This window comes from Dermacentor silvarum, chromosome 1, assembly GCF_013339745.2.
Source record: "Dermacentor silvarum isolate Dsil-2018 chromosome 1, BIME_Dsil_1.4, whole genome shotgun sequence".
Lineage (NCBI taxonomy): Eukaryota > Metazoa > Arthropoda > Arachnida > Ixodida > Ixodidae > Dermacentor > Dermacentor silvarum.
The window spans coordinates 291,468,075-291,495,081 of NC_051154.1; the positions used below are offsets into that span (position 1 = coordinate 291,468,075).

General features: G+C 46.4%; 1 protein-coding gene across 1 annotated transcript; it reads left to right on the forward strand.

Annotated features, from left to right (window-relative positions):
* Window positions 1-417: 417 nt before the first annotated feature.
* Window positions 418-9,937, forward strand: LOC119452860 (uncharacterized). The gene is made up of 5 exons (XM_037714814.2): window positions 418-612; window positions 1,444-1,505; window positions 4,241-4,339; window positions 7,546-7,572; window positions 9,818-9,937. The coding sequence occupies exons 1-5, from the start codon at window positions 531-533 to the stop codon at window positions 9,872-9,874; spliced, it is 327 nt and encodes a 108-aa protein (XP_037570742.1). The 5' UTR covers window positions 418-530; the 3' UTR covers window positions 9,875-9,937.
* Window positions 9,938-27,007: the final 17,070 nt, after the last annotated feature.

Sequence of the window (27,007 nt, forward strand, 5' to 3'; positions counted from 1 at the left end):
TGAGCCGTCGCAGCGCTTTATATTCTTTTTCATTCCTGTTCTTTCTTTATTGCAATCTTTCTGTCTTTCCGTATTTATTTATTTATTTACTTTTGCTTCAGCGACGCGCCTGTAGTACTGCAGCGACGGTTTCGTGTTCAGCTACACATTTCTACGGGTACTCGTCAGTCGGACAACATACAGGCTGGTATCCCCTCACGAACAGAGACGACTCTCGGAAATCCTCCTTTCCGAAGGAAGTCACGCATCCAGCTGACTGAAAGCTGGCGCACCCCAAGAAATGCGATCGGTTGTAGACAAGACAAGCACGTGTGCTGATCGTGGAGAGTTTTTCGCGCGATGTTCGGTGGGAGGTGTCTTGCTCCGAGGGTTTTCTAGTGTTTCGCGGTTGTTGTTTTTATTCGTTTATTTATCGTGAAGACCGGCCATCGCTGTTTAGCGTGCGATTGCACCGGCTCCGTGGGCTTATAAAGGCGCCGCTCTGCCGTCGGCCCAGACAAGGAGGTTAGACCAAACAGGAACGAAGTGCCATGAAGACCTTCTCTTGCTTCCTGCTCGTCGCTTTCCTAGGCATCGTCTGGGCCCATCCCAGTCAACTCCCCAGAAGCTGCAGTGAGTCGTGCGCCTTGTCGCGTTTTAGTGAAGTATGCGCTGTGATAGAACGGAAATGTATCTCCGAAGCGCGAGTCGTGTTCGCCTTGATCCAAGATGTGTGCTCAGACATGGCCTCGCGGATTGCCGTTCCCGCGCTTTAATTTGGCCTTTTATGTTCGTCCCCGGGCCGGGTCAAAATGACTGCGCATTAACAGGCCAGAGGTCTGTACTGCTGGCAAACACGAACACCAGGCCATGGATCTCGTGACTTCAAGGGCGAAGAAAACAGAGACAAGCGACGCATTATTTTCGCGAGATGTGAGTTGCAGCGCAGGATCTGCGGCAACAAAAAAAAAAAAAAATTGAAACGCGGGTTTCCGTTCGCAGTCTCATACGCGAAAGGAGAAGGCAACAAAAAAAATTAATTGACCGCGACCAGCATTTCAATTTTATTTTTATTGTTTCGTTGACAAACTCTCAAGACTTGCTGCGTAAATTTTATGTGTTTTGATGCGGAATGTAGTTTTCTGATATTTCTATGACCTTAAAAATTCATTATTATTGTTCATCTTATTGGTATTATTTTTTTTCTTGCCAGTAACGTTTCGCTAGTCGAGAAGGAGCAGCCGGCATCACCCATAATGCAAACCTCAAGTACACACGCGTTCTATACTAAAGAGAGCAAAAATGCGCACAACTTGAAAAACGCCTATCTTGCGGTTGCTAAACACTAATTCGCGAAAAATTATTGTATCAAAGAATTCCAGCGCAGAATTGGGGAACGTATGTTTCGCGCGCCTGCTTGTCCTAACGACGTTGTTTTCATTTCTTTATGTGATCAATTTTCAGGTTTGGACGACAACGGTGTCAAAGCTCTGGTATCCTGTATTAAGGAGAAAAGTGGAACTGAGGTACGTGCACTTTGCACTTGCTTGTGGTCATGAATTTAAATTCCCATCGCCCTGCTCGCCGTGCAAGCAGTAAGTAGGAAAGCTGTGACAATGATTATGCCTATTCGTTCTGACCAGGGAGAACAGTCTGCTTGTAAAGCCTAGTGCTGATCACGTCGATCATCATAACTTGCATGACAGAGAAAATCACGTTCCACGAACGTGAACGGTGCGCTCGTGTCTAAAGCCGGTTGTACGTTCGGCTCAGACAGGTGGTTTGGTTAACCAATTATAGAAGAGTGCAACGCATGACCTGCTTCATTGCTGATAATTGCAGCTCTTGGACAGCGTCCCTCGTTTGACGCAGCAGGAGTACATGTGGGGAGTGAATTTCTTTTAATAATGTGATAAACGACGCTTCTAACGTTTCTGGTAACTGTAAGGTTGTCCCTCAATCGTCACTTAGCGTTTATCCTACTATTTCTTTTTTTTCGCCAATTCATTTACTATTTCAATCCAAAGCATACCTGTGCGACTTCTATCGTATAAGGAGGGAACATACCTGACAAATCTATCTGCAAGCGAAATGCCTCTATTGGCTGTTGAACATGCTCTATTACATTGCGACATTGTGCCACAGTTTTTGATATGCTGCTTCTTCAACTGCACCTACATCATCTCCCTACTCCTTCTTCAATTTCTTGAATATAACATCTCGATTCACAGCGGCTCCCCGGCACGTCTCACGCCAATCTTGCTTCATCTTATCGCGATCAATCTTTATGGTCTTTCTGACAACGTAGCGTTTGTCCATTTCCGTTACGCAGCTATCATTATGTCAGCTGCCCTCCTAAACTTCAGCTCAACTGTCCATGAGAGTGACCGCAGCTCAGATAGAGTCATTCCTCATACTGTAACTTTCTCTGTAAGCCTCACTTCCATATCAGTATCACTTCAGTCACTTGAAAATGTTGATGTTAGTTTTATCGTGGTAACTGCTTCAGAACCTCCGAAGTAGCTATGTAAAGTTCACTAAGGCTACGAATGAGTGTGCTGAACTGGGCTGTTTGGTACATGGTCGGGACGAAGTGAGGACCACAGACAAGGCACTGAACTAACAACCACTGGTTTATTGCGCGGAACGCAATTTATACAAAACGTAGACTCAGCGCAGAAGACCAAGAAATACACGGTATCTTCACAGGGATAGAATTGAAATCATCACATCACGTGCGCCGTCATAACAGGATGTCACGTTTTTTTACAAATAGGTGATCTCGCAGCTATGCAGGGAAACAGAGGGTACACTGACGCAGGAGTTTCCGTATGATTGGATACTTGCATCCAATCACACAGACAAACACACACACAAGAAAAGTTTTGCTTACACCGATTGAGTGATCAGGTAAATCTACGATAAAAACAATGAATTTATCAGTACTACATATTATTTCACAATTAACCGAGTCTGTGTGCGAGTGATAATGTTGTTTTCATTGTTGTGCCATGAAATCAAGAGAGCTGGACAAAACAAAATGCAGATCTAGCGCACATGTTGGAACCCTTGCGAAATGAAGTTTTAGTGAAGCTATTAATAAAATGCTCTTCAACTAATGGCGATGCGTACAATTCTATTTATTTTCATACTATGCAACTTGTAACCTCACGCCGCTTTTATGTTTATGCACTACACCACTCACAAGCTATGCCGAAATGAAAACACCAAATAAGGTGGATCAAACACACACACACACACACACACACTAAATTCTGGGATTTTACGTGCCAAAACCACAATCTGATTATGAGGCATATCATATTGGGGGACTCCGGATTAATTTAGACCAACGAAAGTTCTTTAACGTGCACCTAAATCTATGTACACGGGTGTTTTCTGCATTTCGCCCCCATCGGAATGCAGCCACCGTGGCCGGCATTCGATCGTGCTCAGCAGCCCGACGCCATAACCACTGAACAACCATGGCGGGTCTCCGTGCAATTCAGGAAGGAAAGTGAGCTCATGTTGTGATCAGCGCCGTTGATATCTGGTCAGCGCTGACGGAGCGCAGGTTGTGCGACGTAAGAGCTTCGGCTATCGAGCTAACGCTGTTCACGTGGCTTCTTACTTAACACATACTTATTCGCATCGCGCACATTCCTCTCTCTCTCTCTCTCTCTCTCTATTGCAGTGGATGGCTTCTTTAGGCTCACAATGTGTCCGTCCGCACGTCGTCATTTTAATGCTGTCGTCGACACGCCTTCTTCCTCATTCCAGTACCATCATCCTAGTGCTGTCAAGTCGTCGTGACTCCATCGTCCTTAAAGCGACGTCGTCGTCATACAGTCGCCGTGATGCCGTCGTGGTCGATGCATCGTCTTCGTTCTGTCGTGTCCTTCCAGCGTTCTTATCCCGCATCGTCGTCATGCTGCCGCTGCCACTCCAGCGTCGCCATCTCAGTGTCGTCATTGTCGTTTCGTCTTCATTCCGTCGTGCCGTTCCCGCGTTTCGTCCCCAACGTCGCCATGCGGTCGTAGTCACGCCGTGTAGTCATATCGCTGCCGCCACAATTAATGTTCAGCTAGGCGTCTCCTGATGAAAGTGTGTCCTACTTGGTTGTATGCTTTATACTTGCAAATGGTCGCTAAATAAAAACAGAGTTCCTCGTAGTACCACCATACTCCCCCAGAACGTGGGGTCGGCATTACTATTACTATTATTGTTATTATTATTATTGCTACTATGATTATTATTGCAGATGACGACCAAGCTAAACGCTGTCGGAAAGGTTTTGCACTGCGGCGAGGACGTGGAATGCGGAATCAAGAAAGTGTGCACGGAATTCAATGGCTCTCTGGTAAGTGTGTCACTCGGGATTTTCAAACATATACTTACTGCAGGCAAATGTGCTTGCGTGTTTTCTTCGCATCTGAGTAAACTGACAAGCGCGCGTTGTAAGATGGACTAAATGAAGCACTGTCAGATTTTGAGGACGAATGCGCTAACACACAACCTTTCCTCCGTCATTTGCTTTTCTAGTTTTCTTTCTTTATTTTTTTTTGCGCCACATATTAAAGCGGCGAAGTTTCAGTGACTCTGTGCGGCTGAAATTAGCATGCTTAAGCGCAGCAGAATTCACTTCACATTGCATGGTGTTGATAGCCGGGGCGCCCTAGTGTCCCAGTTTTAAACCTCGACGTTGTTTTGGCATGGTCACCTGCATTTATTTTCGTTCACGGAAATAGCTGTTCACAGACTCCTTCATCTGACGAGCTGAAGAAATCAGGAGACCCTTCAGCGTACGTAGCTGAATGATTTCTCGCAATTGTTAAAGGGGCACTAAAGAGAAAAATGATTACAGTTCTGTTAGTAAGTTACCCTTTCACAATACCAAAACAGCCCATCTTACCGCGTGAAGACGCTTAGTAAGCCAGGAAATACGCGTAAGCAAAAGATGTGTGGTAACGCCGTCTTCAAGTTCCCGCATCAGCCAGCCGTGACGTCATGGATTTTGACCATGTCTGCTCGGTCCAAGCTAGAGCCATCACTAAAAATGGACTGTATTGTACTCTAAAGGAACCGGAGATTGAACTTTGAATGTTTGAACAACTTTTACTGAACCACAACGGGTCACATTTAAAAAAATGACATTTTGATCATATATTTTTTTCTTGTAATAATCAACCAATAACCGCGAAATCAACGAAAGCAGAGCTCTTCAAGAATGCTTTATCAATCGCAACTGATTCGGTGTTTCTCGTTAGTGTCCCTTTAAATTACCGTTTGCCAAACTAAGTAAAACGTTCGCTACAAATCGTATCGAATTGGGTGTCATGGGAGGTGAATGAGGCCAATGCGTTGTATCTTTCATCCAAGGGACACGCGCCGAGCTGCATGATAGAGGCATCAGGGGAGTTGATTCACGCGCAGGTGTTAGCGCAGAGAACGCGTAGTTTTCCTTTGTGTTTCGCATATGGCGCTGCTGCGAGAATGACCCCGTGCTTTTGTGCCAAGCTATAGTGATTAATTGTAGAAATATAATAGATAATGATTTAGCAGGCCTGTCATTCGATTGTTTCAGAATAGTTTTGGTAAGCAAACGAAATCGCATTACCTACCTAAATAAAGAGTGCTGTCGTCACTACGCATGCTCCGTCCGCTCTTAGGGCTTCTGTGGCTTACGAGCGCTCGTAAGTTTTACGTGAGGTTAAAAAATAGCGTTGTCAAACACGGCGGCGCCCGTGGCTCCCACTTCAGTACAAATTGCCCTGATACTTGCGCTCTCGGTATCGTTGATCGACAATAAGCGGCGAATTAAGCTTTCTCTAGCTTACTGTCAACTCACTGGACTCCCAAGTTATGAGAGACTGGAAGGCCGAATTTCTGAGCTGTTTCGACAATTCTGGGGTCCGTAAGCTTGACGAGGCACGTTGACAAAGAAACGGCAAGAGGTCTGCTAATGAAGTGCCTTTGTTTGCACACGTTTGACACGAGGCACAAGATGGCGCCTCATCCGCTAACGTGTTTGCATCTCCGTATACGTTCAAAAGACGCGCACTGTTGCATCCTGCAAGTGCTTGCGTATGATGTGCCCAAGGCGCCGAACACTATACTGTCTATTAAAGCCTTCGAGCGCCGTAAACGAGGTACAGAACGCGCGTTACCGCGTGCCACGTCGTTCTGAAATCCAAATTCACAGGTGCAGCTATGAAAGAGAACGCACCCGCGATAGCAGTTCCGCAAAACGTCCCTGAGCTTGTTGACAATTATCTCGAGAGCACGAAACAGGAAGGCAGCTGCATGGATGAAAATAAAAAACAAGGTGCACGTTTGCGGCTTGTGCCCTAACTCGCGCTACAGTTGAGACGCTTTGTCGGAACGCGCAAAGCAAGAAGTAAAACGCGCCATATGCTACGTGACAGGCGTTTCATATGGCGTGCGAGAAAGCGTGAGAGTTATTCCAATCAGCCAAGCTCCATTCCCAACAACAAAAAATACAACGACTGCTATATACTACTACTATTACAAAAATCACAGTCTTAGGAATATAGTAATAATAGGGAAAAATTCAATCGGATACATTGTGTTCTCATTTTACGCGCTAAATAAAGATGCGTTCGCGCGTGCGGCACGCGGAAGGCCGCTGGCGACAACACGCGCCAGCTTTGGCATGGCCATTGTTGCGAGCGCCTTAGCCACCACGTAAAGCAAGTGATAGGTTCGATCGCAGCTGGAATCACTGCGGATGCGATTAGCGATGCTGAAAGAAGGTAACTCCTGGCGTTTGCCCGCGCGAATGAATCGGCGACTCCTCTCTGATCTCACTGGATGCCGGCGAACTGCAGGTCGCAAAAGTCATAGAGTTTCCTGCTATAATCGCCAGGGTGAAGTCTGGCGCTGCGATCGTTCAGCCACCATGGGATTGGTGGATTAGTACGTGGATTTATCTGATATTCGTGCTTGTGGATTCAGATGCGTTCTTTGGCTTCGTTTATCACCCTGTACCTGGGCCTAGTTGGCCTAAATTTCAAAGCTATTTATACTTCATAGTCGTCCACTATAGAGCATTCTCAGTGTTACTTCGGGATCTTAAACCCGACGAGTCAATCAATCAATCAGTCCCGTCACACCTCTGTGCAACTCTCTTGAACACGTAGAGCTATCGCTACTATATCGCCCTCGTGACCCTTAAAGAAAGCACAGAATAACGGTCTTCCTCTGAGATGCATACATTTTAGAATCTTGCTTGCACACAACAATTTGATGAAAAGAAGAGGAAAGTAGTCTGGTCATCACACTTTTATCGCTTCTCGGAGTAAAATAAGTACTTCCGTACAAGAGGTTTCGTACGAAAGCAGGCCCGCGATGACGACACTTGACTCCAAAAAACAGCTGTTACGTATGTACAGCTCTGCAGCGTTCTTCCGAAAAAGAATACAATTGGGAGAGCTCATGGGCACTGAAAAAAACTTGGTTTTGGACCAAACGGGCTTACCGCGTGAATGTGCTTATCTGTGTGCACAGCTGCCATGTTTTAAAGCCACTCCTTTGAATCACTTGCAGGAACAAGGAGCACAAGGAGTTCTCCTGGTAAGTCATCTAGATTCTATTTTCAAGATGATTTATTTGACCGATGCAGTGCAATAAACTAAGATTATTGGGCCAATAAAGATAGTTCTAAACGCAAATATGGTTCTAAACGAGGTAGCACATAGCATATAAAGTATACGGCGCAATTTTGTTTCTGTTGTTGAAATTCACATAAACAGTGTGCCATAGATTATACGCCCCAGTGGCCGAATTAGAAAAAAAAAACTTTTCATTGCCATTGGCCGGCAGCCTCCGATAATAGTCGGCCCAATATCATCATTCCGGACATCTGCTCTTACGAACAGTTCTATTGCGCAAGAATGTTTTTGTGTATACCGGCTATTTTTTTTATTGTTTTGTTTGTTTAAGCGAAGCGTTCTCTGCGTTCAGAACAAGCGTGACTAGTTAGCACCACCTGAAAAAGCCTCCGGCACTACTCGTGCTGTTCTCGATTAATTATTAACCAATTAGGTTTTCATGGTTAACTTTACAGCCACTATGCCAACGCTACGTTCTTACAGCACCTGTGATCACGTTAGCTTCAATACTTTGAGGTACGTTATGTTTTGCAAGGCTGCTCTCCTGCCCATGATGCAAAAAAAAGGTTGATGCGGCTTCCGCTTGCGCACCACAACAGTGCAGCTTTCAAAGACTCTGCGAAAGAATTCTACCATGATGTTATGACAAGGCTCACCCACAAATAGGACATGTGGCCTTTCTTCGAGTTGGCCGCGACATTCTCGCCGTAGTTTAGGTTGGCCCCTGGAGGTAGAAGGAGAGATAATTTATTAGAAAGGCAGAGATGTCCGCCTGAGCTAGCATTCTCTGGACTGCTACTCTGCACAGGGGAAAAAGGAAAGGGGACAAAAAAAGAGTGATGAAATATGATGATGAGGGCAGGAAGAAAGGATGCATATATATACACTAACCCAGTCGTTTCCAGTTTCCTACAAAAATAAGTCGATGGAACTAAGGCGCTAGCGCCTATACGTGAACTGCAAGCATGATGGTTCAGCCAACGTGGGACTGCACGGTAGTAGACAGATTTTGTCTAATGTTCGTGTTTTGTGCTTCAGACGTTCCTATGGCGGAATTTATTTCGAGTTAACTTTCTATATTCCCACAAATCATAGAAAGAGAAAGGCATGCCGGCCGTCGCTTCACCGGTGTGGGAAGCCTTTGCCCAAAGCTTGCAATTACCGCATCCGCTCCACAGTTGGGGCCACTATTCAGCAAATTTATAAAAAACAGCAACAACAAAAATGTGCACTTTCCGGAATCCAGTCATTCTTTTCTTTTGTTCGGGTGCGCAGTTTTTTTTTTTCATATAAGCACTGAACCGATACGCTGTCTTCTCTTTTGGCAAAAGGGAGTTCAGAGAAGGAAATAACCCTGCAGTTTCAAAGTGCTGAAACTGCGGGGTGGCACCTGTGGCAACAGGTGGCACCTGCGCTTTGTTTTGAGCATGAAAGTGTGAAGGGCGCATTTGTGTTTAGCTTCGCGCCTTTCCGACTCGTTTATATCAGCCGATCTCCATTTAGTTACCTTTATCTGTATTGACAGTTGTACTTTACCTTTATTTTCTTATGAACTACGCCGCAGGCGCGAACACATCAAACTCAGTATTTTTTTTTATTATTCTGGTTTCTTTATCTTCTAAGACGCAAGGCTCTATTGTCGCTCCTTTTGGTTAGGCGCCCTCCGGCGAAAACATTGTGCATGCAGCCATAATTTCAGCGGGACGTAGTATTTCTGGTCTAAAATCAAGCACGTATCAAGCTTATAAATTCGATACTTCGTTGCGCAGGCCAAACGGGAATTGGGAGGTATCCAACACCCTGCTTCCTGTAAAATTTTTATGCCACCTTTAGCACACAAACAGCTTCTGAAAGAGCAAGAGACCAATAGGGTGACCTTTTTACGAGTGATCTAGTAGCATAGACACCGTGCTCTTCCTTGCATTTGGCGTACTTTTTATATGAACAGGATACACAACGCAGTTGAAGTTTTCATGCTAGAATTCCTATTTGGGAACACCTGCGACGACTGCATAATTTATTTGTCACGCAAGACGACGGTGTTCAACCACCTTCCTCTCCCTTCCTTTGGTCATGGGATCATGAGATACCAGCGCTTTCGGAACTTAGCGAAGCGAGATAAGGAAAAGTACCGAGAAGATTAGGAGAGCACAATGCATGCTCTCCGCTATACCAAATGATTATTCTTCTGTTTTTCACCGTTTCAGAAAGAAGACTTGGAGAAAATACGTCAGATCTTCAACGTGTGCCTCGATAAACAATAAAACGGCCTCCGGAAACTTCTTCGACGAAATAAAATGTCGCAATAAATTTGATCTCACCATGTAGCAACGGCAAAAACTTTGCCTATACCATGCCCTTCATTGAGGACCGGAGAGTTTTTTTCGATGCTATGGGAGCCGTTTCCTGCCATCTCTTGGAGTTCTCGCATTTTTCTGTTCTCTTTTCTTAGTGCTTCTTAACCTATGTGCACATTCGTGGAACGAATATCCTCTTTTAATGCGAATAAGCACAGAGAGAGAGAACATATTTACCAGAGGCTCAGATTTGTCATTTTCTGACCTCGCACAAAGTATCTTCATCGTAATGAAAGTAGCTTCCTTACAGGCGCACGGCGCATTGATTTTAGCATTACTTACTCAAAGTGTTTAGCTCTAGCACTTTGGATACCGCCCCATGAGCCTTGTGTAGCGGATTAACCAATTGTAAGCCACTCTAATTTACAGAAAAAAAATCACCTTGCACTCTAGCGTGGGCGCATGGGCGACGACAGGCTAAAGAGCTTGACCGAATTCTTTAACAACACGATCTGGACAGAGAACGGCATCCTTTCCAAAGAATAGAATGAAGCCAAAGTAATCCTGATTCCGAAACCGGGCGAGCCCCGTAACATCAACAACCGTCGACCCATCTCCCTAACCTCAGGCGCAGGGAAACTCTTTCAAAAAGGTTGTTCAGGTCCGGCTCTCGAACCACATAGAACGGCGCAGGACTTTTTTCTACTACTAAAGTACGAGGTCCTGCACCCCAACAGAGGGTCGGTCGATAAATTTGTAGTGGCATTGGATATCAAAAAGGCCTTCGACATCATCTCCCACCACACTACTTTGGAGAAACTGGAAGCGGTAAACTACCCCAGAGCACGAATTTATACCTATACGTGCACTCGTTCCTCAGTGACCGCACGGCCACAATCGGCGTGGGCTCCACGAGGTCCGACACCTTTAGCTGTCCCGACAGAAGCACTCCTCAGGGAGATATACTCTCTCCACTGCTATTTAATGTGGGGATGAGAAAGCTAGCCCTTGAGCTAGATAAACACCCGAAACTCGGCTGTGCGATATATGCCGATGACATCACGCTATGGGCTCACCAGGAGTCCTACGGAGACAAGCAAGATACTTTACAAAAGGCTATGGATGCTGTCGTCGAATACAAGAGGATGGCGGACATGGCGTGCGCATCCGAGGAATCGGAACTCATTCAGGTGCGTGCGAAATACGCAAGAAAGAAGGACTGGGTGCCAATCACTCTGACTCTCGATGGGGCGCCGATTTGAGAAGGGGACACACTCAGAATATTGGGGTTGCGAATACAGCAGAACGCTGGAACATCACACACCCTTCAAGAACAAAAGGGGGTCACAGGAAATGTTTCCAGGATGATACGAAGAGTGGTAAGAAGCAGAGACGGCCTAACTGAAGGAGAGACCATCAGCCTAGTTCACGCATTCGTAAACAGCCGGATCGCATACGCCCTTCCGTTTCAGGCTTTGGCGAACCAAGAAATAATACTGGCAAATAATACAGGAAAATAAATCAGAAAATCCTTCAAAGCCGCTCTTGGTCTTCCCGAATGTGCTAGCGCAGAGACATTCGAGTGACTAGGCATGCACAATACTTTTGAGAAGTACGCAGTCGCGACGTTATACGCTCAGAAAGAACGACTTTGTTCTTCAACTCAGGGCAGGGAAGTATTGGCGAGGTTAGGCTTTACACTGAGGCCCCGGTATTGCGGAGAGGAAACGGCACAGATAGAACGCAACGTTCAATCGCACATTGCGGTGGCGCCAATTCCTAAGAATATATATGCATCCCAAGTACCATCCCGGACAACGCAGAGCAAGGGCAAACTCTTCACAAATGTTTCGGCATGGGACTGGGAGTGTATTACACGGATGCTAGTTGAACCAGCTCCGACACATTCACCGTTCCCAGTCTTTACGTGTCAGAACAACGTAACAACGCATTCCTTCAAAACATCCTCGGCTTGCGTGGCAGAGGCTGCAGCCATCACCGTGGCCATTCAGGACACCGAGCGCCAAACCAATTCGGATGTCGTATTATCCAACTCACAAGCAGCTTTCCACCTGTTTCTAAATGGGACGGCGCCCCCGTCAATAATCAAAATTTTGGGCTGTCAAGTAGAAGGGCACCACACTATCATATGGTGTCACGAGTGACTGGCAGGGAACGCGAGGGCAGACCGTATTGCTCGGGGATTAAAAGTCCGAGCAACGGCCGAGCCAAGTGACGACCTTCCACCGAATTCTCGTGACATCCTCTTACAGCGAAGACCGGAGCAGAGACGTTTTCGACATCCTCACTCGAATTTAAACAGCCAATGGGAGAGGGACTGTAGTCGTATTCAGACGAATACATACTCCAACCTGCACCACCTGCACAGAATACACCCCACGAGGTTCACTGACAAGTGCCCGTGGAGCACAGCCACAGCCACACTAAAACACATCACATGGGAGTGCCCAAGGAGGCCTCCGCACATAGGCAGCCCAATAATACTCAAACACCTACAAATGAGGAATAGGAAGTGGGAGGCATGGCTTGCGGACGAGAGCCGGGAGAGCCAATTAGCTCTTCTGGACCAAGTCCAGCGAGCCACTTGTGCCAGTAGAGGCCTGGAATAAGAACCCCAGCCATCGTACCTTCTTTTATTTATTTTCAATAAAGTTTTTACTCACTCATTACATGGACTCACGAGTAGGAGGCGTTGCCAAATACGCAAAGGACAAAATGGATGTACAACCATACACCCTTGACTTACAAGAGGACAATGCCACTGACTGTAGGGATGTCTGTGCCGTGCAAACGAAAGACGGAAGTGTGATGTCCATTGTGTATATATCTCCAGGTACACCCAAGTGTTATATCAAGAAGTTCATGACCACGCACTTTGCATGGGTTAGCCGTGATGACATTACCCCTCTGATCACCGTTGGAGACTTCAATGCGGACATTTTAAAACCAGACAAGAAAGGGTTCATTCAGTTTGTGCTAGAAGAGTTTGGTTTGAAGTGCCACACCAATCTAAGTCACTCAACTACTCGACAACGGTCGTGTACAGATTTAAGTTTCGCCAAGAATATGTCAAAGGTTGTAACCTAACCAATCAGTGTATACCACAGTATTCACAAAGTTATCGTCACTACTATTACCAAATGATGTAAATAAATACATCTACCCTTGTCTAACCCTGAGAGATGTGCCACAGATTCGCTGGTCATCCACCTTCACAGAGTGGAATGGCTCCTCTATTTTTTTTTTCATTACTGACGCCAACCAACCTGGCCCACTACAAAAATATTCTGAGTAGCTGAAGATGACCTCGAACAACGAGCTATTGATCTTATCCGTCTACACTGCAGCAGTGTCGTTCTCTTTCATTCGTTTTCGAAAGCTTGGTTTGAACACTTTGCTTAAATTAGAAGACCTTGCATAAGCTATAACGCCTCACTTAAACTATTACACTGCATAATGCTGAGTGATAAATTCTCTCTCCCACCACAATCAGAAGCGGAGAATCAAAAGTAGTGTTTCGTTTTAGTACATCGAAGGCACGCAGAGAACATGCAGGAGCAGTAATACAAAGTGTAGACGAAGCATCAGAGGCGCATCTTATTCACGAGATCACACAATGGGGAAAATATAGCGCATCGACAATGCTTGTACAATGTAATGGCTACACCCGTTGCACAAAATACATCCTGCGCAATTATGCTGATTCAGTTTTATGTCAGCAAAAAAATTCTCTCCGCTTCTATAAGCGGTAAGATTATTTGCATACTGCCCTTTGGTCTATGTCGTGCTGCAAAGTTGACATCGCCAGAACAACGGTATTTAGGCACATTCGCCCAGATACTAACTAGCCTGCCCTGTCTTGTATACCTTCACATATTTTATTCCATTGCGTACAGCTCTTGCTATAGGAATGCTTATTGTGATGCCTATGCGTCCCCTGCAATGCTTTTGGACGTATTAGGTTTATCATTTACTCAATAATATGTAAAATTTGGCGTGTCATCGAGTTCGCGATGGCTACGGCTATTCTTTGCAGAAGTTGGCGCGCGGGTGTACCTGTGCGCGGGATATCGCACCTGCTGCATCTGATAGCATCAACTGCCGTTTCAAAACTGGGCCAAGGTTCCATGCTCAAATCAATCACGGCATAACGCAGCAAGCGATCCAGGCGCACGGCACCTCGATGATCAAGGCGCTGTGCACACACGTGCGCGGCAACTCGCTCGAGGAAAGTGTACGGCGTTGATTCAGCCGCGCAGCTACCGTTGCTGCTGGTCGCAGCTCTAGTCCATTTCGTTTCATTTTCATACGCAGCACGGCAATGAAGTAGCTCTCGTTCTAATTCGCTAGCGAAGGTCCCAACCAAAACCCTGTCTTACGCACTTGGCGACCACCTATTTTGATTCGCTTACCGGATATCGACATCCTCACTGAGACCACCAAACGACTGCTTGGAAGGCGAAAATTCCTAGCACTTCGAATATTTCCATTCATGTCTTCTCGTCAAGCAGCTTTGTAGCATAGGGTAATCTGTCTCGGCAGCGACGACACGCAGGTTATGGCACCCTTCCTGAGGTGGATTTGGCTAGCGACGCTGCTGGGTATGGCGTCGTCCATGAAATTCGACTTCGGTTCCTTCGACCCTAAACTCATCCTCAATAAGATTAGAGATACGATGGAGATGTTAATGGGGTTACTCTGGGTGACCGGTGCATCTCCCCAATGCGCCAAAAGCCTCAAGCGACTGATAAGGGATTTGTTCGACGGCAAACTTTGGGCGCTTTATGGTAAGTCCTGACAGTGCTTCTTATTGTTCATTTTTACTCCTGTGATTCTTGTAAGAGGGCGGAGGCTTAGTTTCCATTTGCTCACTTCGGTGTATGCAAACGCCAACTCGTGCCTTAACCTGCCGAAGTGCGCGACATAGAATACTGACAACGAATTAAGCCGCATATTATCCTGCAGTTCGCGAAGTTACCATCTTACCGCAAACTACGTTCGGCCAACACGTCCTGTCTAAGTCAGGCATTGTCGTCACCACCGTCATTATGAAGGTATAAATCAGTTATTGTCCTACAAAAAAAAACTTAATTGAATGTTTCTGAGCAACGCCTATTACAATATTATAAATATAACTTGTGCCCTGAAATGAGAAATAAATATTTTTGTAATTGAACATATTCAAATAACAAGAGCACTTCTAATATTCTCCAGAGTAACTCAGAATGACAACGAACAATACGCTTTGGTCACAATCTGCCCAAGACGTACGTTTTATTGCTTGGTTGAAGTTACACGTACACCAATAAGGAAGAACAAAGAAGCAAGGACTGGACACAGAAAGAAAGAAGCTCACCACACCCCCACAAATCCGCTTCTTCCAACATTTCATTCTTATGACTACGTTACTACGCGCGTGTATTATACAAACGCACATCAGTATAATCGGAACATCTCAGTACACAGTACAAGAAAACCAGAAAGAATTGCCGTGCTATCATATCTTCAAAACCGGCCGTGGTGGCGTCGTGGCGTTGGCGTTGGGCTACTAAGCACGAGGGCGCGATATCAAATCCCGGCCATGGCGGCCGCATTTACATGGAGGCGAAATGCAAAAACGCCCGTGCACCGTACATTGGGCGCTTGTTAAAGACCCTCAGGTGGTCAAAATTAATCATGAGTAAGCCCACTACAGCGTGCCTCATAATCGTACCCTGATTTCCTGGTTTTGACATGTAACTCTCCCCCCCCCCCCCCAGAGGAGGAGGAGGGCAAACTTTATTTTCGTCAGATTAAGAGTTATATAAATTACTGGGTTTCTTCTGCTAGGCGGCGTGAGATGACCGTAAGCTCTTGACTTTCGGTGACCTCCAAAGCCCAGTTGACGGTCCGCAGCTGGACCGCGGTCCCCTCCCCCCCCCCCCCCCCTAAAAAAAAAATCTACTTAAAAAGCGCTGGCACTCCAAAAAAAAGCGAGTTCCACGAGAAGGCATGCTTACACACATGTTACCAAGTTTTTATATCGCTCACCCTTCAATAATTTCTTGGTATGCTGATTCTTCCTTCGCCCAACAATTCGGCAAATATGAAAAAACAACAGTTGAAAGCCACACCAATTACAATGAATCGCAAGCAAATTATACAGCAAATATTTTCGACATTGTAACAATGCTCTCGCAACCAGCGATTTAGCCAACGACATGTTTGCTCATCGTAACTGCCAGATACATGACAGGGGAATGCTAAACCCCACCCTCAGCTCAATCTACAAACTTGTTTTTGTGGTTGCATTCGCAGCCGCGTTTGCTGGTGGTGATGTCTTTCCTACAGGTTTGGTTGGTTTGGCAGTTGCTCCGCCTGAGCGTCTATTCGCTCATTAAACATGTCGCGATGAGTCAATCAGTCTAGTCTCTCACAGAAGTGTGCGTAGAATGCGCGATACTTCCTTACGCACTATCCACGGTCCTTTCGGAATCATGCTGTGCAAAAGCATCTTCCTTTCAGAACAGCGGCGCGTGCAAGACCAGATGAAGTGTTGTATGCCACTCACGCACTTGCACTCAGAGCAATCGGTCTCTCCAGACGCATTTGTCTACTTTTGGTCTGCCGATAGCAGCAGATAAGTCGTGTAGTAAGGTTTTTTTCTTAACTAAGAAGGAAGGACCTTGCAGCTTAACTTAATCCTGTTGAAGACGCCCGCGAATACGCGCAAAACTGCCGCGCGACTGGCCGCTCGAGGCACTTTGCGTATATTCGCGGGCTTCATTCATGTTCGGAAAAACACTTTTATATAGCACGTATTGAGCAACAGAAAGCTGTATCGGGAGTTTTTCATGCTGCTCTACACTTTCCTGATTTACACTTTTAATCTAATAATATTTGAGAAGTTATTTAATTATTTAAGACTAATTGTGTACTTAGGCGGAATGCAAAAAATAATCTGAGTATCTCCAAGCGACGGCAAACAACATTACCTTGGTTCTGTCCAGCTATGTAACATTTGCATATTTTTAAATCTTGGTGCGTGGCACCCTGTATAAGCTATGCATTTCCTTGGAGAAAGTTACAGTCGTATTGCGCGCTGGCCCGCCCCCAAATTTAAGTTGGCCCCAGCCCAAATTTGGAGTTGGCGCACTCCCAAATTACATTTGGGGGGTGCCACCCTTACTTTCACCTCTACTATAAGCTTCCCCATGCATTTCCTACGGAGCCCTATGTGTCCTTATGGGTATACCCTCTGATCAATTTTAATTGTTCCTTATCTCTTATAAAGATACTAATCATCTACATTTATACTATAATGATTAAACATTTTAAGTTCGCAAATTACGCATTTTTGAGCTGATACAAGACATTTCACTTTTCGTTCGACGGACCTGCGCTACTTGCCACAGAATGTTTACACATTAGAAGTAGCGCTCAGCTGACGACTTGTAGCCGCTTGTTCAACCCGGTGCAAAATACGTAAGCATATCGCATGCTCGACACAAGCCAGGCTTCACACCTCCGCAGACCAGCGCGAGCACTCAAACGTCCGAACGAACTTCTGCAGGACGAAACAAATTCGCAGCACCATAACCACACGGGACGCCGCCGCAGCAAAGAAGGCGCGCAAGCGGAAGCGCTGCCGGTAGCGCGACTCGATCGCAGCGCCGTTACTTCTCGCGACCGCCACTGAGCCCATGTTTTCAGCGGAGCTGTGAAACTGAGTGGGTTCTGGTAACGTTCGTTAAACCTTCGCCTAGTCACATGGTACCGGAGCGGTTAAAATTAAAAAATTTAATTATGGGGTTTTACGTGCCAAAACCACAATCTGATTATGAGGCACGCTGTAGTAGGGGACTCCGGAAATTTTGACCACCATGGGTTCTTTAACGTGCACCTAAATCTAATCACACGGGTGTTTTCGCATTTCGCCCCCATCCCGCCGCGGCCGGGATTCGATCCCGCGACCTCGTGCTCAGCAGCCCAACACCATAGCCACTGAGCAACCACGGCGGGTTACCAGAGCGGTGAGGCACCGAGCGAGCGCAGCTGTGACGGATTTCCGCAACGGATTACGTGGCGCGACGTCACGCCTGCCACACTAGCGCTCTGGCGACTCGCGCTGCGGCAGCTCAAGATCATTGCGGCGTGATGAATGACCTTGCGATGTATGGCGTAGTAGAGCGTTCGCTCTAAAATTCTCGATACAGTTTTCTGTTGCTTAATATGTGCTGCACAAGAGTGTTTTTCTCAGCATAAAAGAAGCCCCCGAATGCACGCAGACTGCATGGAGCGGCCAGTCGCACGGCAATTTTTCGCGTATTTTCTGGCTGTTTTCACGCTTGGAAAAACACTTTAATGTAGCATGTATTGAGGAACAGAAAGCTGTATCAGAAATTTTATCAGCAGAGCTGTTTATGCCGGTCATAACTTGTGCCGCGAGCCGCAAAACATCGCTGAGCGATAAATCACCTGGGTTGCCTAGCAACCACCTCACGGAGTGGCGTGTGCTTCGCCTCCTCTTCGTGCCCTGAACATGTTGCCTTGGCATGGGACGTTAAGGAGAGGGAAGGAGAGCATGCGCGTGGCGCGCGCCATGCTCGGGAGAGCGAAAAAGAAAATGAGAGCGAGTGAGACAGAGAAAGAAATTGTAGCAGCACCAACGAGACAACGCGCAGAGCTGCTGCCGATGCCGCCCGCGTTTCCCCATGTCCCCGCGCGCGTGCCGAACGCGCGCGGTGTCCGTGAATGCAGCAGGCGCCTCTGGCATCGGCTCGGCAGGTTTCGACCAGCCACGCCCCGGCAAGTGTGGAGGCGCAGCTTGGCCGTGACGTAACCGCGGAGATAAAGCTTGGAGCCGCCGCGACGGCGGCAGGACTCTCGTTGACTCTGTGGCGAGTAAATGTACCCTTGACATGGGACGACCAAAGAAGATCCGGACACCCGAAGAAGAAGCCACCCATCTTGAAGCGCGTCGTGCGGCCAAGCGAGAATTTGTGCATCGGCGGCGAGCCGATTCGGAATACCGTGCCTAGCAGCATTTGCATTTCCTAGCAAAACTTAGTCAAGCCAGTAAATCCTGGAAAAAAAGCTAGGTCCATCACCAGCTCCGCTGTTTACTCCAGCCTTGCACAACTAGTGCAAGCTGCCCACGTTTTCTTTTTTTTTTCATGTTGCTCTACAATTTTCTAATTGACATTTTTCATCTAATTAAAGTGTTTTAGAACTTGGTTAATTAATTAAGGCCGATTTGGGAAATAGGCTGAATGCAAAAAAATAGTCTCAGTATCGTCAAGCGACGGCAAACAGCGTTACCTTGGTTATGTCCAGTAACGTGTCAGTTGCATATTTTTAAAATTCGGCTCAAGTTACGTGGGGCACTCGATATAGGCACCATGCATTGCAGTTTGCGCTCGATCTATGCGCCACTACAAGTGAAGCTTTGGGCCGGCCAGTGTCAAAACCAGCAAAACTGAAATAAAACGCTAAATATCAAAGTGCGCATGCTCTGCATATGATAGCACGCGTTCGCAATCGATATGAGCAGCGGGAACAATTGTGAGCTTGATATCGTCAAAGCGCAGGGCATACTTCTCAAACGAGCGACGATAAGGAAGCCGTTGTTCGGAATGGCGTATCATTTTCATCGCCTCTCTAGCGGCCGGCGTCGGCAATACTGGGGCGAAACATGAAATGTCGTAGCGCCATCTGAACAGTGAACGGTGCACATATACACATACACTGTACACAGAATGCTATATGAATACTCAAACCTAAATAAAAGAGTGTACATATCGCAGCAATCTAAGTGCATCATAACTATAATTATACAGCTCATAACAATCAATGACAGATATCTCATCCACTACTTCAAATCCGCCTATCCCTACCGGTTTAACTAAGAAAATCTAACACTGCATTTACTGTTCGTAGCCCATACTCTGCATTTTCCCTGGCTCCTAGAAGAGTTTCCTTTGAAAGAGGCCGGGAGTCTAGAGAGGACACTGTCGCAATAAGCCCGTTCCGTGCAGTCGCATACTGTGGGCACACACAAAGCACATTTTGAAGAGTCTCAAGCGTACAGCAGACGCAACAGTCAGAATTATCCCCATGTACAATTTTCATAGTGTATTGTCCTGTATCATCATCATCATCATCATCCTATATTTATGTCCACTGCAAGACGACGGCCTCAAGCTGCAATCTCCAATTACCCCTGTCTTGCGCTAGCTGATTCCAACTTGCGCCTGCAGATTTCCTAACTTAATCACCTCACCTAGTTTTCTGCCGTCCTCGACTGCGCTTCCCTTCTCTTGGTATCCATTCTGTAACTCTAATGGTCCACTGGTTATCCATCCTACGCATTACATGGCCTGCACAGCTCCATTTTTTCCTCTTAATGTCAACTAGAATATCGGCTAGACCCGTTTGCTCTCTGATTCACACTTCTCTCTTCCTGTCTCTTAACGTTAGGCCTAATATTTTTCATTACATCACTCTTTGCGCGGTCCTTAACTTGTTCTCTAGTTTTTTTTTTTGTGAACCTTAAAATTTCTGCCCCTTATTTTAACACCGGTATAATGCAATGATCGTACGCTGTTCTTTTCAACGACAGTGGTAAGCTCCCAGTCAGTTTGCGCTGTCGATTTAAGAACGTCCTTTTGAGAATGGAATCATCTGCTCTGAATATAGACCACTGCTCTCCAAAAAACACTCTAAGCATGTCAAAATCATCCTCTCTCTAGTTTTCCAACGTCCAATAGATGTTAAATACAGCCAGGAGGGATTCCGTTGCCTGAGGGCAGAGGTGACGCTGCGCAAAGTATGTAATTCCATCTAGTCCTGGTGCACTAGATAGTGCAGAAGCAGACATCGCTGCTTTAGTGTGAATGTAAGAACAACAGGATGGTCCGTAGTTTGTGGTGCATTGCGTTGCTGAGGAACCAGAATTGGAACTGGATAACTAGCGAGGTGTGTACAGAAATCTTTTGCGGTCTCTATGCCTTTCCGTAGCTAAATAATGGCCGAGGCTCGAAACGAGTATTTCTTTGTGGGTGAGGATGGCAGCACATGAATGATAAGCCAAATCCTAGATATAGTTTTTCTGGGGTCCAGTTTCGAGCAACACGACCTCCAGCGTTACCGTCCAAGCTTCGCCATCTACTCTTTAATTGGCTTTTGTGTTCGCCGAGAGTCTCGGAGGTCGGCAGTAGTCCTGGTTCTTGTATATTTTCTGTCATCCCGACAGCCGAAACTCACGCAGCTTCTCATACAGCACGTCAACAGGTAACATTAAATTTGATACGGTGACGATAAATAATCGTAGCTATGAGTTTCTTCACCTCTGCTGGCCATGGTACACACCTGAATGAAGACTGCAGCGACAGTTAAGCATTCCAGTCAGCGTATGGTACCTGGGAGCTTGCAATACAAGTGAACCATTTCTGCTACGCATAAGTTGGTATATGGTAGATTCGTACTTGCCATCGACTCACAGCGACCGATCACTGGTTCGGCTCCTGCATCAGCCTTGATAAAACAGTGTCACCGAAAGAAGGGACCACAGGGCTGAGGGACATGAAAAAATGGCAATTGGGGAAGGGTGGGAGGATATCAATTTCTGCTCCCTCTTAATGCATTTGCATCTTCGAAAAATATGCCCGCAAATGTGACGAACCACACAGTAAATGAAAGCATTACTCAATTTGGAAGTAAGTTTTGTTTTCTGCTACGGCTAGATCTTCATCCAAGAACCGAAATTGCAAGTCTAAATCTGTGGTCTAAACAGCAGACAAAAGTTTTCGAACGTGCCTTGTTTTTTCAGGCCTGTATGTTCTCATGTATACATACGCTCGATCTTAGTGGTCAAGCTCCAGCAGGCTACAACTTACCTGCACATTTACGCGTAAATTATGAATATAAATGAACCTGTGGAAAAATGAAAAGGATCAAAATATACATCGCGAAAAATTACCATGTCCCTCAATGGAGTTCTCCTCAATGACGGCCGATCGAGTAAAGACTTCAGGGATACCGGGTGCAACGCTGTCGCAGATACAACACAAACACAAGCGAGAGAATGGGATGTCTGACAGCGGGGGGTAGAAAATTTACACTGCACCATAGAGCTCGGAATGGGAACCACGATTGCCTTAACTACCCGATGAACTAAACTACCAGCTGCTATTAGCAAAGCCTTCTTACATGACTGTGGTGTAGCGCGACCGCTACCGTAAGATGCAAATCACTGATCGAACGCTCAATTTTAAAGCGTGAGTTGTGAGTATGAAAACAGAACATTCGGCGTACCGGCTGTAGGCTGATCACAACCTCGCGGCTTACGGAGCATAATGCGTCCACATTTCTCCGCATTTCAATGCCTCCTCACGCCGCCCTCAGTGTGACTAAGTAAGCAGACAAAGTGAAAAGCTAAAGAAGCCGAGCCACAATGCTGAAACTAAACCGAAAAGTCGGTAGAAAGAATTGTTCTTCGTTATTTATTGGCGGAGGTGTAATCAAAATTTGGAACATCTGCCTGGTGTGCAGTCAGCATTAGTTTTTAGTTCACGTACACATGGACCCCCGTGAGTTCATATGGAAGGATAAATAGGAAACTCGAACGGGTTCCCTATTTCACTGCATGCCTATGTCGTGTATGTGTGTGTGTGTGTGTGTGTGTGTGTGTGTGTGTGTGTGTGTGTGTGTGTCGGTAGAGCAAGAGAGCAATAGAAAGGCTCAATGGCTCAATATCCTGCCTATAGCTGGGGGGGGGGGGGGGGGCATTCTGCAAGAGTCCGACTAGTGGACTGTCAATTTCGGCTGCTGCTGAAGTGCTCATTCACTTGTTGGGGTACCAGTGCGAAGGACATAGGAGCCCGGCCAGTCTCCTTCTCGCTGATAGCGCTTCAGCCAATCAGCGGCGGCCGAAATGGGCAATCGACTAGGTGTACGCTTACAGAACACCCCCTTGATCTCGTTGCACACGAGGGGTGCTGCAACGTAAAGCTATTCCAAGCTATTCTATTCCATTCATGCAATCAGCTATTCACGATGGGTAAAAATTTTTCGGTCCACCTCCACTTGGCTTGTCCGTCGGCAACGTCAGGAATGCCGAGAGAACTGCTCATCTGATATGACGGGATCAAACTGATTATGCATGATGATCCCGAAGAAAAGAAAAATAATTATTTTCGATTCTCTGCTTTTCTCTCATCAGCCCTCCTCTATTGGTCAAAAGTTTGCGGGCTGCAAAGACGTCACAAAAACGCGAGAACTCACGGCGTCAAAAGGACGTGAACACATTACCGATACATTATTATGCCGAACAAAACTGATTATTCTTTTGATCAGCCAGAGGCTGCTTCGTTCCGAAATGAATTGAAGATGGCTGCCCGCCGATCGCTCTGGCACTGGCTACTCGGAGTTGCTGGGAAGAATGGATATAATTGTGTATAATAAAAAATGCTTGCTTGGCAGCATAACGTTACCGAGCCCTTTCGCTTTGCCAACTCTCCTTCGTTGAGGATCCGTTTTAACGGTATTTTCACCATTCCGTTGCCCGCCACTGCACTTTTCTACCAGCCACCGAAAGCTAAGCAAGGAGAAGGGGGCCAATCGCCGACGCCGGCACTAACCTTCTAATGCGGTTATCTACTTTCACTGCGCTAGCCCGGCCCCACCGAATATTTTCTCCACTTCCGCGTGCTCATCGCCGCTTGTCAGCCTATTAGAAAAGACAAACCTGTCCAGGTAAGGAATGGCATTCGCTTTGAAAGCACACAAAAGTGACCTTCTATGAACGAGGAGAGCGTTTGATTGGCCTGTTCAAACAACGCTGTGGGTCGCCGCCCGATGCTTGAGTCGACGATTACGTGAATTTGACGTCAGGAGATTCGAATAAAAACAGATCGGAATAGTTTTACGTTATGTGGTTCAAAATCATCACTAAATCAAAAAATATTATTATTATTATTATTATTATTATTATTATTATTATTATTATTATTATTATTATTATTATTCGTTTTTTCAAATATTTCAATTTTCAAATCAGGCGCTAGAAGTGCAGTTGCTAGCTACCGGTCTAAATCATCTGCGCTGCGTCAAAAGCGTTTCAATGTATAGTGCATTCCGTGATTTCTGTTAGTGCTAAGAACATTTTAATAGATTAACAGCATGGCTGTGCATCGGCGCGCTTTAAAACAACGAACTTGGTAACTTTTATGACCTTTGCTTGCAGTGTGGTACACAGTAGGAGCCAATTAGGCGGGCGTTATTTTGACCTAAGTAAAGCATTTGATGTAGTTTGCCATGAGCTCCTCATTACAAAATTCACACAAATTTACATACCTCCTTCGGTCACTTCACTGATATCTGATCACCTAAGCAGTAGAATGTGCTTCGTTGGCATTAATGGACAGAGCTGTGTTAGCTATGAGGTCCCTTGCGGAGTTCCTTGAGGATCCGTTCTTGGCCCTTTTCTCTTCCTACTGTTCATAAATAATATTTCGTCAGCAATTCAACACTCTTAATTCGTTTTATGTGCTGAACGATTTCAAGCTATTTAAGACCCTCAACACTGTTCACGACTGCATTGACTTCTAAAAAAAAACTTTTTTTTCACTTCGAACAGGTGCAGAAACAATAAACTACTCTTCAATACTTCCGGAACTATAGTATTAAGTTATACGCGGAAAACACACCATGTGCAACGGGGTGCATCATGGCCCAGGGTAGATATAAAAAAGTCGCCGTTTCGCCCGAAAGGCGAAGCATCGATTGCGATAGCAAACTGTAGTGGACAGCTATACGAAGTAAGGATAGTAGTTTTATCGCCCGTATAAACGTGTAAATATAGGTATACTAACTAAATTAACAAGCATGTTGTCACGCGCGCAAGAGCAAACAAGAACGCATCTCACTCGATGACCGCGTAAACGCGCTGTCAAAACGTCACGTAGTGAGTACGTGCGTAGTGAGTGAGTAGTGCCACGCTTACTCACTGTAGTGAGTAAACGCGGCAGCAGCGGAGAGCGAATTGACCTTCGTCGCGCCGCTCGCATCAACGCGAACTACGCACGGAGGAAGGACTCTGCCCTCGCCGAAGATGGCTTTAAAGATACAGCCGCACGGGCGGGAGCGCGCGGTGCAGTACGCGGCCTCCCCCCTCCCAACCCTCCCCCTGGAGCCTTGCGGCCCGGCGGGCTCGCGCGGTCGTCACTGTCTTGCATGCGTAATCGTGCGAACAGCAATTAAACCTCGCAGTTCGATATCTCAAAGCGCGGATACGTTAGAAGAATTCTGCCAAGTGGAACTCTGTAGAAACACGACTGCCTCTAACTTTTCAATACAAACGTGCCTGCTTACTGTGGCCAGTCAGAAGTTAATTATTAATTTTGTTAATTGCACTGCTAACAGCGATAATTATCACATCACCCTGTGTCCCCCTCGCCACATAACCCTACTGTAGAGGTGGACCTCACGTGCGTCTCAGCGCCTAAAAAAAGGGGGAAGAAACATGTCAACTGAACTTTGATCACCCTGTATACCCTTTGACGACACCTCTTCGTTTTCTTACGCGACGCTATACGAGCAGAGGCGTTCCTCAAGGCGGTGCTCTCAGCCCGACGCTATTCAACCTCGCTCTTCTTGGACTTGCTGAATACTTACCAAGTACCATCAAGATTTCAATATACGCAGACGACATCTGTGTCTGGACTTCGGCAGTCACACGTCCTCAGATACGTGCGCGGCTTCAAAGAGCAGCAACTTTGACAGCGAGCTACTTGTGTAAACAAGGTCTCAGCATATCACCAGAAAAATGCGCACTAGTGGCATTTACTCGCAAACCAATGACGCCTTATGTCATCTCAATCAATCGGCGGACCATTTCCTATGTCAGAACCCACAGGTTTCTTGGCGTAATCATTGACCGAGACCTCTGTTGGAGCCCACACGTGGCCTACATGAAACGGCGCCTGACAGCAACTTCCCAGTTGTTTAAATACTTGACAGGAAAGACGTGGGGGATGTCAGTAGACGCAATGCTGAAACTCTACAGAGCTCTCTTTCTCGGGTTTTTAAGATATAGTCTGCCTGTACGGAACAACACTTGCAAGACAAATATTCGTGTTCTGCAGGCAGAACAAGCTCAAGCACTCAGAGTTTGCCTTGGTTTACCCAGATGCACGTCAACAGAGGCAACTATTGCGATTTCTCGGGACCATCCGATGCAAACTCACTTTACGGTGGAAGCCCTGAGAACGCACATCAGACATTTCGCACGTGCCCCCTATCACCACCTTTACCTTCGGACCGGCGCCAAGCATCGTTCTCTAAAGCTATCAGTCAAGTACAACGACAAACTTCCCTCGGGCTTCACCGCTGCATCTAAACGATCGATACCCCCTTGGTGTCTTATTAGCCCCACAGTACATCTCAGTGTACCAGGAATCAAGAAAAAATCTGAGCTGTCGTCACCTGTGCTGAAACAACTGTCTCTGCTTCTTCTACACGAGAGGTATGCGGACAGTGTACATATTTATACTGATGGTTCCACAAACCTCCAGTGTTCGTCCGGTGCTGTGGTTGTCCCAGCAAGAGCTATTATCATTAGCTTCAGGACTGACCACCCAACGACATCGACATCTGCGGAACTAGCTGCTCTTCGTGCTGCACTTCGTTTCGTCAATCGGGAGTCACCTCGACAATGGTCAATCTTCAGTGACTCAAAGGCAGCCCTACAACCTGTGCTATCAGCTCTGCGTCGCGGGCCATACGAACAGCTCGTATTCGATATTAGATACTTACTCCATACATCACAGGAGAAAGGACACCACGTGACGTTTCAGTAGCTTCCAAGTCACTGCGGCGTCATAGGGAATGAAAACGCCGATAATGCCGCTCGGGCAGCTTTTGACGACACTCAGGAAGAGGCCATACCGCTCTCACGGTCCGACGCAGCCAGCAGACTTCGAGTGCTTGCACAGGAGATCACGCTCTCTCTATGGTGCACACCAAGCAGCCAGACCAACCGGAGCAATCGTCACTACCACCTGCCCTCTTTGATGCATCTCTGTATGCCAACTGGACTCC